The following is a 13,249-nucleotide window of genomic DNA, read 5'->3' on the forward strand; positions in this document are numbered from 1 at the left end:
ACACTCCTTGGAACAGTACGCCGGCCAGAGCTTTATTTTCAACAGCCCATACAACCAAAAACCAAGAGCAACAGCAATGGTGTGTGTGCATGTGTGTGACTGATACAGTGCAGCACCCCATCACAGCATACAAAGTTTGCCAATAAATTAAGGTGTGAAAAAACAAACACAGTGCATACCTAAAGATCATCAGTACATAAGTGGAACACAGCCTAAGTAGAAGTATTTGCATATCCTCTAGCTGTTTTAACATTGCCCTTTCAAAGCTAACCAAACCATTCTTGCTCTGTGCAGGCTATACAAGCACTGGGCTAATCGTAGCTTCACCCCAGGGACGATTCCCTCGTGGGGGCAGGAAGGCAGGTCACACCCTGAGAATCAACACTTGCCTTCCTGTGTGCCCCTGGTGCAGCCAGGAGGTGTGGCAGGCACTCCTGGATCACTGACACAGCTCCAGGGCCCGGGCAGCACTGAGGACGCTCTGCACTGGCTGTGTCTCCCCATGGAATGCTGCCCCTGTGCAGGATTTGAGGGGGCACCTTACTTTTATCACTGAGTTACAGCCCAGGCTTATTCCTGCTACTGCTTTATCATTGGTTTCATCTGGACCTTAAACATCCATCTATCAATAAATAAAATCATTGGTTTAGCACGCATAATAAAATTACACCTCCCACTGGTAACTGTTTGAGAAGTTCTCTGTGTCACTCCCTACACAAACCTCAAGAAAATTATTTTCCATCAGGCTCAGTAAGGTTTCAAGTAACAATTTTCAGTACTGCTTGGACAAGACACAGGCTTGGTTTGGAACCCTGATTCTGGCTACAGGGTGAAAACATCTCCACGCTTCTACACTCAAGTGTATCAAGTCCACGACTGTGCCATTTTCACCTGCGAGCAGCAGAAGAGTGAACTAACAGTACTTGCTGTTATTCCCTCTCCAGGTGACTGAAACAGCCCTTTTACAAAGCCTATCAACCTAACCCAGCTAAAATGAAAAGTAAAAATGTCACTCAAGTCAGAACCAAAGCCTGTGTGTATCCAGGTTCACATCAAGAGTTCTTATCCACAGCCACTTGCTCTAACAAACCTCCTAAAAATGCAGCCTTGACTTCCTTCTCCCAACAGGCCAGGACAGAACAATCTGAGATGAGCCAGATCTTCCTCCAACTGAGTACTTATAAGGCACTAAAATTAAGCCACAACCAAACAACCCCAAAAAACCACAAACCCAAAAGAAACCCAACCAAACTGACCCACAAAGAAATTAAAATTTGGCTATATGAAATAGCAGCAATTCTTCTTCCGTGGTCTACAAAGCCAGAACATTGATACTTTGGGGCAAAAAAAAAAACCAATGCACTGTTGGCCAACTACAAAACACCTAAAAAAACCTACATCCACTCACACTTCATAATCAAAATCAGTACAAATCTGATAGGCACAAGTAAAAAGCATCTTCTTCACACCTCAGTGCTCAGTTTTCCAGCAGAAGCCAGGCCTGGGGAGCTCAGCTGCCCTGCAGGACAAGGAGAGCAGCCCAGCACCACCATCATGCAGCGGCAGGAGGATGGAGTGGGGACGAGCCACTGCAGAGCTGCTCCAGGACACTGACTGGAGGCAAATGTTCTTAAAAACATGATTAATTAGACAATGTGTTCAGCTTTGGCACCTATTTCTGAGCCCCCCCTCCTGTTTTTCAGAAGTCATGTTAAATATAGCTGGTGTAACTCCAGTGTCTTCATCCATTCCCATTATTTTTCTTCTGCCTGGAAATAGGTGAACTCACCTATGTCACTACATTAGATACAAAGGCTAGCACTTCAGATTTCTTAAAAACAATCACTCTGAGTTTGGAAAACTGGTTTCAAAACATACCAAGAAATACTAAACATAAATGTGTAAAGCAGGAATTCATACCTTTAAACATCAATAAGAATGAGCTTATTTGGAGAGCAATAAAGCTTTTTTTTTAAAGGATATACTGACTAGCTATAGGTAAATTCCTCTTTCCCTGATTGCTTGGTGAGCTCAGCCAGGCTCAGTGCCTTGCAGCTTTGCAGATTTTGTCATACACTTCTGGAAAGGCATCCTTGCAATTCATCTCCTCCCTCAGCTTGTGGTACAACGAGCCATCAAACATATCCCAGAACTCCTCACGGGTCATGTAACAATCTGCATACAGCATCTGGAAACTGGAGAGAAGGGAAAGAGAAGAGACAGAGATTCAGTGTTAATTGAGCCATAAGATTTGATATAGAGTATTAAAAAAAAATTCAGTGCAAGATATGAATAGCAAATACTTAACAAAACAAAAACATCAACAATGCTTTTAAAAACAAGGAAATACAATAGCTCACGTGGATTATGTTGGGACACTCAGCCAATTACGTTTTGTGGATTTTAAAATTTTTTTTCTGCCTATTTTCTTAGGATTCATGTAGGTACAATCACAGAATCTCATATTTGCCTGCATTACAATATCCATTCGAGACAGATGTAACAATACATCCTTTGACTTTTTCATTTCTCTGGACATTAAGAACAGAACTAAGAAGGCAAAATGAGACCAGGCCAAGAAGATAAATCCATAGTGCAAACAAAGCATGGTGTAACAAAGGTCCATTTACAAATTAAATCCTTCTTCAGCTGTGGACTCTTCCTCACTCCCACAGTGTGCTCTCTAAGCTGCAGCTTCCACCAGAGTACAGCAGCAAAATACAACCTAACACAGAAGCTCTATTGTTTTGTGTGATTATGAAACTGGAAGATTAAGCATTTACCCATTGTTCATTTCCCAGTGACAGGTAGAAAACAGACCAAACTTTGTCAGTAAAGAGCTTTAAATGAAAATCTTAATTTCAAGTTAATGAAAAAAAAGCTTCAAATTAACTTTGGGTTGCTTTGTTCTCTGGCAAATCACTTCTTGCAGCTTGAAGTCATTTGCAGTCCCCAAATCATCTCGAAGCAGCCTTGCCATTATTGCTCAGCCACATGGGACATGATCACTGTTAGACTGAGAAGCAGGTCAAAACAGAAATGGGGATAAATTAGACTGATGGTGTAAAAATACCATGGAGTTGCTTTTTGTTCCTGAGAAACCAGCCTGTGGCTGCTCCTCCACTGACACCGCTCCAGCAAATTCGGCTGGCTCGAGTCCGTGACAGATGGTGGGCACATGCCTCACGCCTACTGTGGTCCTGTGCAACCAGAACCCAGGCAGGGAAAAGGAAGCTCTGGAGCACAAGTTTTGAGGGAGGGAAGAGCCACCAGCACACAGGGACTGACTGACTGCAGGGACAGCCAAGGCTGGCCCCTGGGCAAGGACAGCCCGGTGCAAGGACGGGGCCGAGCGGCTCCGCGATGCTGCAAGGACTGCACGGAGAACGGTCCCAAGGGCAGCCAGCGAGGCTGTCCAAACTTTTGGGATTCCTCAATGATTCACTCCTTGGAATGAATATTCCAAGGATGTATTTTGTAGCAGCAGACTCTGCTCCCAGAGCAGCCTGGAGCTGAAAGGTGATCTGAAGTCACCCAGCTCCCAACTACACCACAATAACTTCAGCCACTGTGTCCTTTTGTTTGGTTGGTTTTGCAATCAAATAATAAAATGAAATAATATTTAAAACTCACCAGATTAGAAATTTAAATTAGTTTTCAATTATTGTGGTTGTTAAATTAATGCAGTATTAAATATTAAAGTTCTGTGGGATAAACAGCTGTGATTAACCCACATGGGTGTGAATTATATGTGACATTATCAGTGTTCTGAGGAGTGGGGTCCTTACCCGTGCACACTTCTTACAAACTTTTCCATCTGCCTCATTGAAGCCCTGGCTTCAAACTGTTTGCTTTTGGGCTCTCCATAAGCTCCTATATCCACGTAGAGTTCAGCTTCATTTCCTTTGGGATGGACCATACCAGGATTGTTGGGCAATATGAAAGGACACAACCAAATAGGGTAAACCTGCAGGGGCAGGAAAACACTTTATAATTTATTTTTGACACAATCATCCTTTAAGATTTTTAATAAATGTGGCAAAATAAAGAGTTAAGAGAACTTTCTCCCAGTCTTGGACTGAAACTTTTGCATTCAGCTCTTCCTTCTCAGCTGTCCTGGTGTTGTTTTTAGCTGCACTTTCTAATGAGCATAACACAAATAGATTGAAAATGTCCTCCTAGAATTACATCTCCTCCCCTTAAACATTTGAAATTAAAAGGGAAAAAAAAATCCAAAAACACCCACAAATAAACCACCCCTGATCTCAAAGCAACAACTGAATAAACATTCTGAGCAAAAAGAGAAGGAAATGTTTTCTTTTCCAGGTCAGTCCAAAACTGAAATAATCAAAATTGAAATTCTACCCTATCTAAAATAAATTCAGAAATAAAAGCAAGAAAGGGAAATGAAGCTCCACAGTTGGTGCTTGGTGAGACCACCAATCATTTTAGGTGAAGCTCATATTTTAGTAAGTGATAAAATCTTTCAGAAGTGTCAGCTTCTACCAAAGCTTGAATCTTTTCTTTAATGTTTCTCTTTTTCAGAAAGCCGTGTTTATTTCTGCTGCAGCCTTGCATCAGGGCCTCACAAAGCACAGCACTCCCCAGGACACAATAATGACCTTTTGCACAAGCAGGATATTATGTCTTAACAACAGCAGTCCCATTGCTTATCACAAACAACCCAAGATTTGCTGAGTTCTAAGGAGATGAGTTCTTACATTAAGGTCAACGTGGAAGGTCTGGATTGATTTTTCAAGGCTCTTTATTGGCACCAGCATGTCCTGCACAACGTGGTGCTGCTCATACAGCTTCCTAATGGCTTCTCCTTGGGTGAGCTTCAGCAGAGAGATTTTTGGGGGGACCATCCAGCCAAACAGGTAACGGAACACGGGGTTATTGCCAAAAGGAATGATATCCTTCAAAGAGGAAAGAAAAAAAAAAACAAAAAAACTCTGACTGAAGAATGTGTAACTGGACCAAAAGAACACTTCAGAGCCCTCAGGGCAATATTAAGCCAGATTTCCAATAAATTTAATTGGTGATACTTTGCTGAAGTACTAGAACACAAATTAGCAAATTAGAGGGGCCTGGGCTGCACTTGGCTACAGAGCCTCGCCCCAAGCCTCCTCTGGTTCCCACTGATTTGCAGTTGTATGAATCACAACACACCCAGCCCCAAATAATTTCAGAAAATAAAAAGAGCAACAGGCTATTATCTTGCAACAGCCAAGGGAAGAGTGCAAAAGGAGCTAACTTTACAGAAGTTTTGCAAGAAAATAGCCAAATTTCTCAATAGCATTTTAAAGCTGTAAAATCTTAATTACCACCCGCACAGCCAACTGCTGTTTACCTTCTGCAGGAGCTGAAAGGATCTGGTACCTCACTCCAGAGATTCAAAATGTAGTAACAGGAATATTTCAGAATGCCAAATCAAGTTTTGTGTAACTACACACGACAAACATATTTATGAAATTCTAAGTAATGACCTGATTATGTAATTCCTTTAGGTGGGGCAGTTTTTCAGCCAGAATTTCACATTCATGTTTTTCCCACCATCTGAATTTGGAAATCACTCAGTAGTGATTTAATGCTGAAATACATACTTAAGACCTAAATTCAGAAAAGCACTAAACCAAAAATTAGGAGCTTCTGGTACAACACCTTATATGTCAAGAAGTGCCTTTGGATTTGCTGCACTCAAATGCAGGACTTGTAATTTTGCCATAAACTTTGCCATTTTTTTCTGCCATTAAAGACAGAAGTTGGTGCCAAGGGGAAGAAGGTAGATTGTACCTACACTGTGAAGGGGCAGGGTACTTTCCTGCAGATACATTTGAATTTTGGAACTGGTCTTACTTGGAGCTCCCAGAAGATACTGCGAGTGTGTCTGTGGTAATAATGTCTGGAAGGAATGTACTCCACTCCAGTCCTGTCAGCTTTCAAATACTTCTCCACATGCTTAAAGAACCATGGCTTGTAGTAGTTGCCAATTCTGTTAATCTACAAGAAAACAAGAATTCATCAGGTAAGAGTTACACCTTGCTAGACAACAGAGTACATCCCCAAATTCCTTTCCTGGGAGGAATCTTTGTTATATCCTCTGGATAAGACTGTCACAAGGCATTTTGGAAGCCTTCACCCCACTTGCAAGGCTCCTTCTTAGCTTCCTTGCCATTAAGGTTTAAGCAAGGCTTCCACTGACAAGCTATTTAAGAGCCCACAAATGTGACAGAACTGAATTCCCAAAATGCCAATCTCTAACCCATCATTAATCCAAAATCTCACATACAGAGAGGAAACATCCAGATGGAGGCTTGCAGGAACACTTAGCAGGACCCTCCTGTGCATGCCCTGATGTGTTTTTATTGATATTATCAGCATTAAAAGCTTGCTAGGAAGAGAGTTACTGTCAATAACTGCAGTTCAAAGCAGCATTGTTCAGTCTATGAGAAAAGATCCTTCTCCTCTTCCTCCTCCTCAGAACAATGAAATCAGTGGGTCATTTCTCACCAATAAAAGAGATTTAGAGAACAGATTCTGTCATAGTAGGAATTAAAATATTCTGATGGACTGATCCAAATTTTAATCCTAGGTTAAGAGAGTGTTCCAATTCTATAATGGTTTTATCCTAGCACAGCTTCAGTTAGATTTTGGGAATATTTTTTTTATTGTCAGTAACTTCCCTTTAGTTACCTTGCTTTGCTCAGCTTCATCAGTCAGGACTCCTGTCATGATGACTGCTTCATCCAAGGAATACATAAGTCCTTCCACAAAACTATTCTCCTTTTTCTTAGACTCTTCAGTGAACTTCTCACAAATCTTCTGCAGTCCTCTCACTGGCTCATAATGTATTTTGACATATTTCTTGGCAGGAACCATTTTTATTTCTGCTGCAACCAGGAAACCCAGAGTACCACAAGACCAAGGCACTGCATAAAATAGGTCTGAGTTTTCAGTCTGCAAAAAGTATGTATGTCATACTAAATCATATATCCACACCAATAACTGTCAATGACATTGTAAATGATAGCAAAGTAACATTTTGTCTTACTGGTGAACATCTCACAAGGCTTCCATCAGCAAGAACAAGTTCATAGGCCACACAGGTGTGCTGAAAAAGTCCATAGATATGGGATGAAGACTCAATGCCAGTTCCCATGATCAGGCCACCTTATCAAGAGAGCACACAACAAATCAAATGAAACACACTCCAAAATGTGGGTGATTTATGACAGCAACCTCCACTTTATAAGTTCTTTTAAGAGTATTAAAAAAAAAAAGTGCTTATAACATAAATACCACAAAGAACATAAGGCTCAACAGACTATTTCTAGAACCTTTAAAACAACACAATTAAAAAACCCTAATGGAAGTGCAGCAAAATTAGTGAGTCTCTTGTCATCAGCAATCCTTACCTACTGTGAGGTCATCAAGCTCTGGCACCACAGGAATGGTCCAGCCCATGGGATTCAGGTATGCAGTCAGCTGGCCCATGGTCACCAAAGGCTCCACACGAACAACCTAAAAAGAAAAAAAAAAAAGCAAAACAAAATCCACCCCCAAGTTCTCAACAAATATAAATTAAAGAGTTCAGCATTAATGATGACAAAACATGGCTAACTGGATACACCTCCATCTGTTATCAGAACTCAGAGACTCACTTTCCTAAGAGAGCTGCTAAAAATAGTGGGAACTGTTTAGTGATTCCTCCTCTGCCTCAACATCTTGTTGCTCAGTGCCCAAACCCATAAATCAATCTGGTCTTTCAGACTTCAGCACGTAAAAGCCAAGCAATTCCATATGCTGGGTTTTTCAGATGGAACAATCCAAGCCCACATTGCAAACCCTTGAAATGTGACAGCTCTGCCACAAAATTTTGCTCTTTGTGGAATCTAATCCCTTCAGCTCTGTGTATCGTGAAGAAAAGTATAAAATCCATTAGAGTGCATGCTTTGTGGTGGGATTTGTTACCTGTCTTTCACTGTCTACTTCCAGGACATCCATTAAATTGATCATGATGTTCTTGTGGGTCTTCTTGTACTTGCCCACTCGGAGTGACACCGTCAGCCAGCCGGGCCGGCCCGTGCACATGTACCTCCTGCTGCCCTCCTTCCTCCATTCCCGCACCTGCAAGGGCAACAACTCTCACACCAGGGATGCTTTGGAAGCCTCTCTGCAGCCCTCTGAACTCCTAAATAAAGTATGGCCAGAGTGGTTTAGTTATGTAGAGGATACACTTTTAATATCCTGTAGCTCTGGGGTTTTCTTTTGGGGGAAGGATTCAGAAGGATAACAAGACACTAACAGAGTTTAAAAAACCCTCCTCTAAGGGAGGTATTATTGCTGTTACAATCTCAGTTCTAACCCAAAACACACAAAAAGTGGTCTGAGCCTCCAAATGACCAGGTCTAGTGGAATCAACCTTAAGCAACGTGGTCCAGTGGAAGATGTCCCATGGCAGGTGGGGTTGGAATAAGATGATTTTTAAGGTCCCTTTCCAACCCAAAGCCTCCTAGGATTCTACAAAAAGTTGGGAAGGAAAATGTGTAAGCCATATGAATTCTGCAAAGCCACAGTGGTTAACAGCCAGAGAACAAACAACTGCATTTTCCTCAGAGCTGAGTTGCTACTACAGCTGGTAAAGAAACCCCAGCCAACAACCCCAACCCCTATGAGAATAATTCCATGCACATGAACACCCATCTGCATCCATGATGTGACAGACAAGGCAGGAAACAGAAGCGGACGTGACAGAATTACCACAAACAGCAGAGAGCACAGAATCACTACGCACATCTGCATTTCTGGGCGGAGGAAAAGTTTAATCTGGCCACGAAGCAGCTCCAGGAGCTGGCGGTGTGAGCAGCAGGGTGTGAGGGGAAGCAGAACACGCTCCAGAGCCTGCGGTGCAGACACTGATGTGCTCCCATGTTGCACACACGTGTGTCCCTGAGCCTGCTGCGGCCAAGCCCGGCTCACAGCACACCAGCAGCGCAGGGAGCGAGTTCCACAGGAGTTCCAGCGGGACACAGCCCTGAAGGAGGCTGAAAGCCCCGCTGGCGCTTATTCCCTTGCATTCCCCCACTCCGCTGGACTTTGCCCCGGGTGCGGAATGGCGGGGTGAGGGGGAGGACAGAGAGCGGGACAAGGACACGCTGTTCCCTCACAAAGCCGCGGTACCCCCGCGGTGCCGAGGTCCGGCCAAGCCTCACCTGCTCCTGGATGTGCCGGACGCGCTGGGCGTGCTGCCGCGGGGCGCTGTGGAGGCGCCACACGGCCCATGCGCGCAGCTGGTAGTAGATGTCGAAGAGGATGGAGAGCGGCATGAGGAAGAAGCAGACGAAGACCCAGCGGTGGTGCACCAGCACGGCCTCCAGCCCGCGGTGCCGCACCCAGAGCAGCAGGAGCAGCAGCCCCGCGCCCACCGACCACAGCGCCGACATGACGCCCACCACCCGCTCGCGCTCCATCACGGCCGCGCGCCCTTATGGGACCCCGCCATGCCGCGCCCGCCGCTCGCGCGCTCGCCGCCCGCGCCACGCCTCTCCGCCACCATTGGCCGAGAAGTGAGGCGAGGGGAGGGAGACGACCAATCGGAGAGCTCCGAGGAGATCGGACCAGGCGCTGAGGGCGCCGATTGGCTCCGCGCGGCCGGCCCCGCGCTCCCCCTCATCGTCGCGGCCACCGGGGCCCCCCCCCCCCCCGCGGCGGGGGTGGCACCGCCTGGGGACTGAGGGGGACTGGGGGGGGCCGACTCCGACCCCGGGCAGGGCTGGGGATGGGGACCGGGCAGGGTCAGACCCCAGGAAGGGCTGGGGATGGCGACTGGACAGGGTCAGACCCCGGGCAGGGCTGGGAATGGGGACCGGGACAGGGCTGGGGATGGGGACCGGGCAGGGTCAGACCCCAGGAAGGGCTGGGGATGGCGACTGGACAGGGTCAGACCCCGGGCAGGGCTGGGAATGGGGACCGGGACAGGGCTGGGAATGGGGACTGGACAGGGTCAGACCCCAGAAAGGGCTCGGGGAGCCGGATCAGACCCCCAGGAAGGGCTGTGTGGGACACAGGGCAGAGGACAAGGGCTGAGGCAGAGGGGACTCCCCGGTCAGGGTGGGGACAGGCCCGTGGTGGTTCTGTGGTGACCGTGTCCCCTGAGCAAGGGATGCACCCTGGCGCCTTTGGGTTGGGGTCTGGAGCAAAACACCTCCGCATCCCTCACCTGTGCACCGCTCACCTGTGCACCCCTCTGGTGTTGTAGGCACTAGAGAACCTGGTAGTGCAGGTGTCTCCAAAGTGCCAGCAATTCCATTTCTAGAATAAAGAAAGGGACATCTTCCTCCAAAACACAGCTTGCTCTCTAAAACCCTGGCAGAAAACTCCTATCCATGGTGGAACCATGTCACACAAGATAAATAGAGTCTGTGAGAAAGATGAGACTTTGTTTTTTGAAGTTAAAATCCCTCCAGGGATGTGCTGCTTGAGAGGATGGTGACAGAGGTCCAATGACACCCCCAGGAGGTTCTGGCACAGCCAGTGCTGTCAGGGACTCTGGAATGGCAAAGGCTGAGTTCAGAGAGGAACATGGAATGCAGGTGTTCCGTGTGGACACAGCCACGGTGATGTGACACAAGTGTCAGCAGGAGAAATGCTGACCTTGTCCTTTAGATGATTGATAGCTGGGAGAGGGAAACTTCAGGCAGGGAGGGATCGAGGTTCAGAGCTCAGCTGTGGCAGCCCAGCCACACCTTTCAGCCCTCTTCAGACACAGGGAAGGCTTTGTTGTGAAGCCCACTTCAGGATTTCATGGAACCATTCACAGAATGGTTTGGGTTGGAAGTACCTTAAGGATCACCTAATCCCAACCCTTTGGCCATGGGCAGAGCCACCTTCCCTTAGAACAGTTTGCTCAGGCCCCCATGCAACATGCCTGGAACAATTCCAGGGATGGAAATTTTAGCTTACTGCTTTTTTGGGTTTGTCCCACGGCTTTTATTGAAGGACTAGACTGAGACTTCACAGCTCTCATATTTGGAAAGGGTCTCCTAATTTCCAGACTAAATTTATTTATAGCCAAATTATATTTGTTGCACTTGTGCCTAGTCTGTTCACTAGCTCTTCTTGCATCTGAGCTGGTTGATGTTATCTGCTTTTATTTATCAGTTCATCTGCTGACGGAAATTATTCATGCAAAAGAAGGTTCCCATGCTTCTAAGGGAGGTTATTTTAACCTCTCTGAAGGACCTAAATAATTATTCCTGATCTGAATGTGATCAAGCTCTGGGCTTATTGAATAACAGCATCATTTATTCATAAGGGGATATTTATGCCTTCAGTGTAAATACTATTTTGAACTTGTTTTTATGAAGAACCATTACAAGTGCTTATAATGTTTTTCATGTTTTGCTCTTGTTTTTGTAAGGCTCTAGGCAACAGGAAGGGGGTAGGTGAGCTCAAAGATTGGGATGTGAAACTCCTTTAAAGCAGAGGAGTGAACCACGTTCAGATTATGGTCAACTTGCTCGTGTAGGTACTGATGCCAGGCATAGAAAACACAGGAATGAGAAGGGGATGAGGGAAGGGGAGATAGATACTAGAAATGCTGCAGGTTTTCAATTCTAGTTATCCTAGTTACTTGGGCAAAACATCATCCAATAATCTATGTAGGTTTAGGAAGACATCATCTGCAAATCTGGTTGGAAGAGCTAAGGTTCTCTTGGTAGCTTGGTGAGATGAAAATCCTTGGTTTCTTCAATTAAATTAACATTTTAAGTGTGTTTAAGCTGTTAGTGCTTCTTAAAAAAGCAGTCCTTTTCCCTTCTCTCCTCCCTGCCTCCCTCTCCTGCCATCCCATCCACCCACGCATGCTGTTCTGGGCATGCTGTGCAGTACAAGTGCTTCTGCTGTCACTCAGTTAAACAGGTTGGAGAGCTGATCTGACTGAAGAATTAAACATTTTCTGTTCAAATCAGGTTTTTTTTCCTGCCTGGATCAGCTCCCTGTGGAGCTCACCCCACGCAGGCTTGTGCTGGGAGCGAAGCAGGGCCCTGGCACTGACCATGGCAGAGCTCCCTGTCCTCTTGGGACAGCTCATCCCTGCCAGCCCTGCTCAGGACTCTGCTCCTCACCCAGCAGGGCTTGGTGGTGACCATGCAAAGGCTTTTGGATAAAGGATGCAGCTCTTTGTCCAAGGAGACAGGGAGAAGGGACGCAGAGTTATGGAATCATAGAATTGTTTAGGCTGGAAAAGCCATCTCAGATCACCAAGCCCAGCTGTTCACCCAGCACCAAGGCCACCACCCCAAGTGCCACATCCACACAGCTTTTAAACCCCTCTAGGGATGATAATTCCATCACTGCCATGGGCAGCCTGTTCCAGTGTTTGATAAAGCTTTATGTGAAGAAATTGTTCCTGATACGCAATCCAAACCTTCCAGGCACAACTTGAGGCTGCTTCCTCTTTTCCTGTCCCCTGTTCCCTGGGAGAAATCCTGACCCCCATCTGGCTCCAACCTCATCTCAGGGAGCTGTAGAGACTGAGAAGGTCCCCTCTGAGCCTCCTTTTCTCCAGGATGAGCCCCACCACTCCCTCAACCTCAGACTTGTGTTCCAGCCCTTTTCCCAGCTCTGCTGCCCTCCTCTGAACACACCTCAGCCCTTCAATGTCTTCCTTGTCATGGGAGGCCCCAAAATGCACACAGAATCCAGGTGTGGCTTCATCAGCACCAAGCGCAGGGGGACAATCCCTGCCCTGATCCTTCTGGCCGCACTGCATGGTCATCACATACAGAGCATTTGAGCTGCACACAAAAGTGGGCTGGAGAGCTCTGTCTCCATGAGAAAAATATCAAGAGGCTTTCAGTGGCACCAAAGGAAGGCATTGAAAAGCATTAAAAAGCCCATTTTTTCTTACAAACTCTCACAGCCCTGGTACTGACTGCCACAGAGCTGCTGCTGAGCAGTACCAGAATGCTGAAAGGACAGGCATTTAATAGGAGTAATTATGAAAACTAATGAAGAATTTTGGAAGACTGCAGGCCTGCTTAAATCCATGAAGAAAGCAGCTGATGGTTACTTGGGGTTAGGAGTCAGCTGCTTTTGGTTTTCCTGCATGTTGGTTTGGTCCAAAGCTTGTTTGAAAGTGGAGTGTTTCTGAGGGCTGGAGGGAGGTGGTGCTCAAACTGCTTGTGAGAAGCTCCCTCTGCTGAGAAATCCAAAGTATGTCCAGTCACCCTGAAGGAAAAGCCTG

General features: G+C 46.1%; 1 protein-coding gene across 1 annotated transcript; it reads right to left on the minus strand.

The window, feature by feature from the left end:
• Positions 1 to 4: 4 nt before the first annotated feature.
• Positions 5 to 9,507, minus strand: DHCR24 (24-dehydrocholesterol reductase). The gene is made up of 9 exons (XM_054285516.1): positions 9,216 to 9,507; positions 7,975 to 8,130; positions 7,419 to 7,524; positions 7,055 to 7,173; positions 6,697 to 6,960; positions 5,860 to 6,003; positions 4,722 to 4,919; positions 3,789 to 3,967; positions 5 to 2,195 (listed from the first exon to the last, which is right to left on the minus strand). Exons 1-9 carry the CDS (start codon positions 9,471 to 9,473, stop codon positions 2,042 to 2,044), a joined length of 1,578 nt encoding a protein of 525 aa, XP_054141491.1. The 5' UTR covers positions 9,474 to 9,507; the 3' UTR covers positions 5 to 2,041.
• Positions 9,508 to 13,249: the final 3,742 nt, after the last annotated feature.

Source organism: Melozone crissalis, unplaced genomic scaffold, assembly GCF_028551555.1.
Source record: "Melozone crissalis strain CALT ecotype California unplaced genomic scaffold, PUWL_Pcris_2 ptg000045l_1, whole genome shotgun sequence".
In the NCBI taxonomy this organism is placed as follows: Eukaryota; Metazoa; Chordata; class Aves; order Passeriformes; family Passerellidae; genus Melozone; species Melozone crissalis.

Coding starts and splice junctions, on each gene's coding strand:
- DHCR24 (XM_054285516.1), bottom strand. CDS start 9,473: ATGGAGCGCGAGCGGGTGGTGGGCGTCATGTCGGCGCTGTGGTCGGTG. Junction 6,004..6,696: donor ATGAAGCTGAGCAAAGCAAG/GTAACTAAAGGG, acceptor GTTTTCTTGTAG/ATTAACAGAATTGGCAACTA. Junction 3,968..4,721: donor CCTTCCACGTTGACCTTAAT/GTAAGAACTCAT, acceptor CTGCCCCTGCAG/GTTTACCCTATTTGGTTGTG.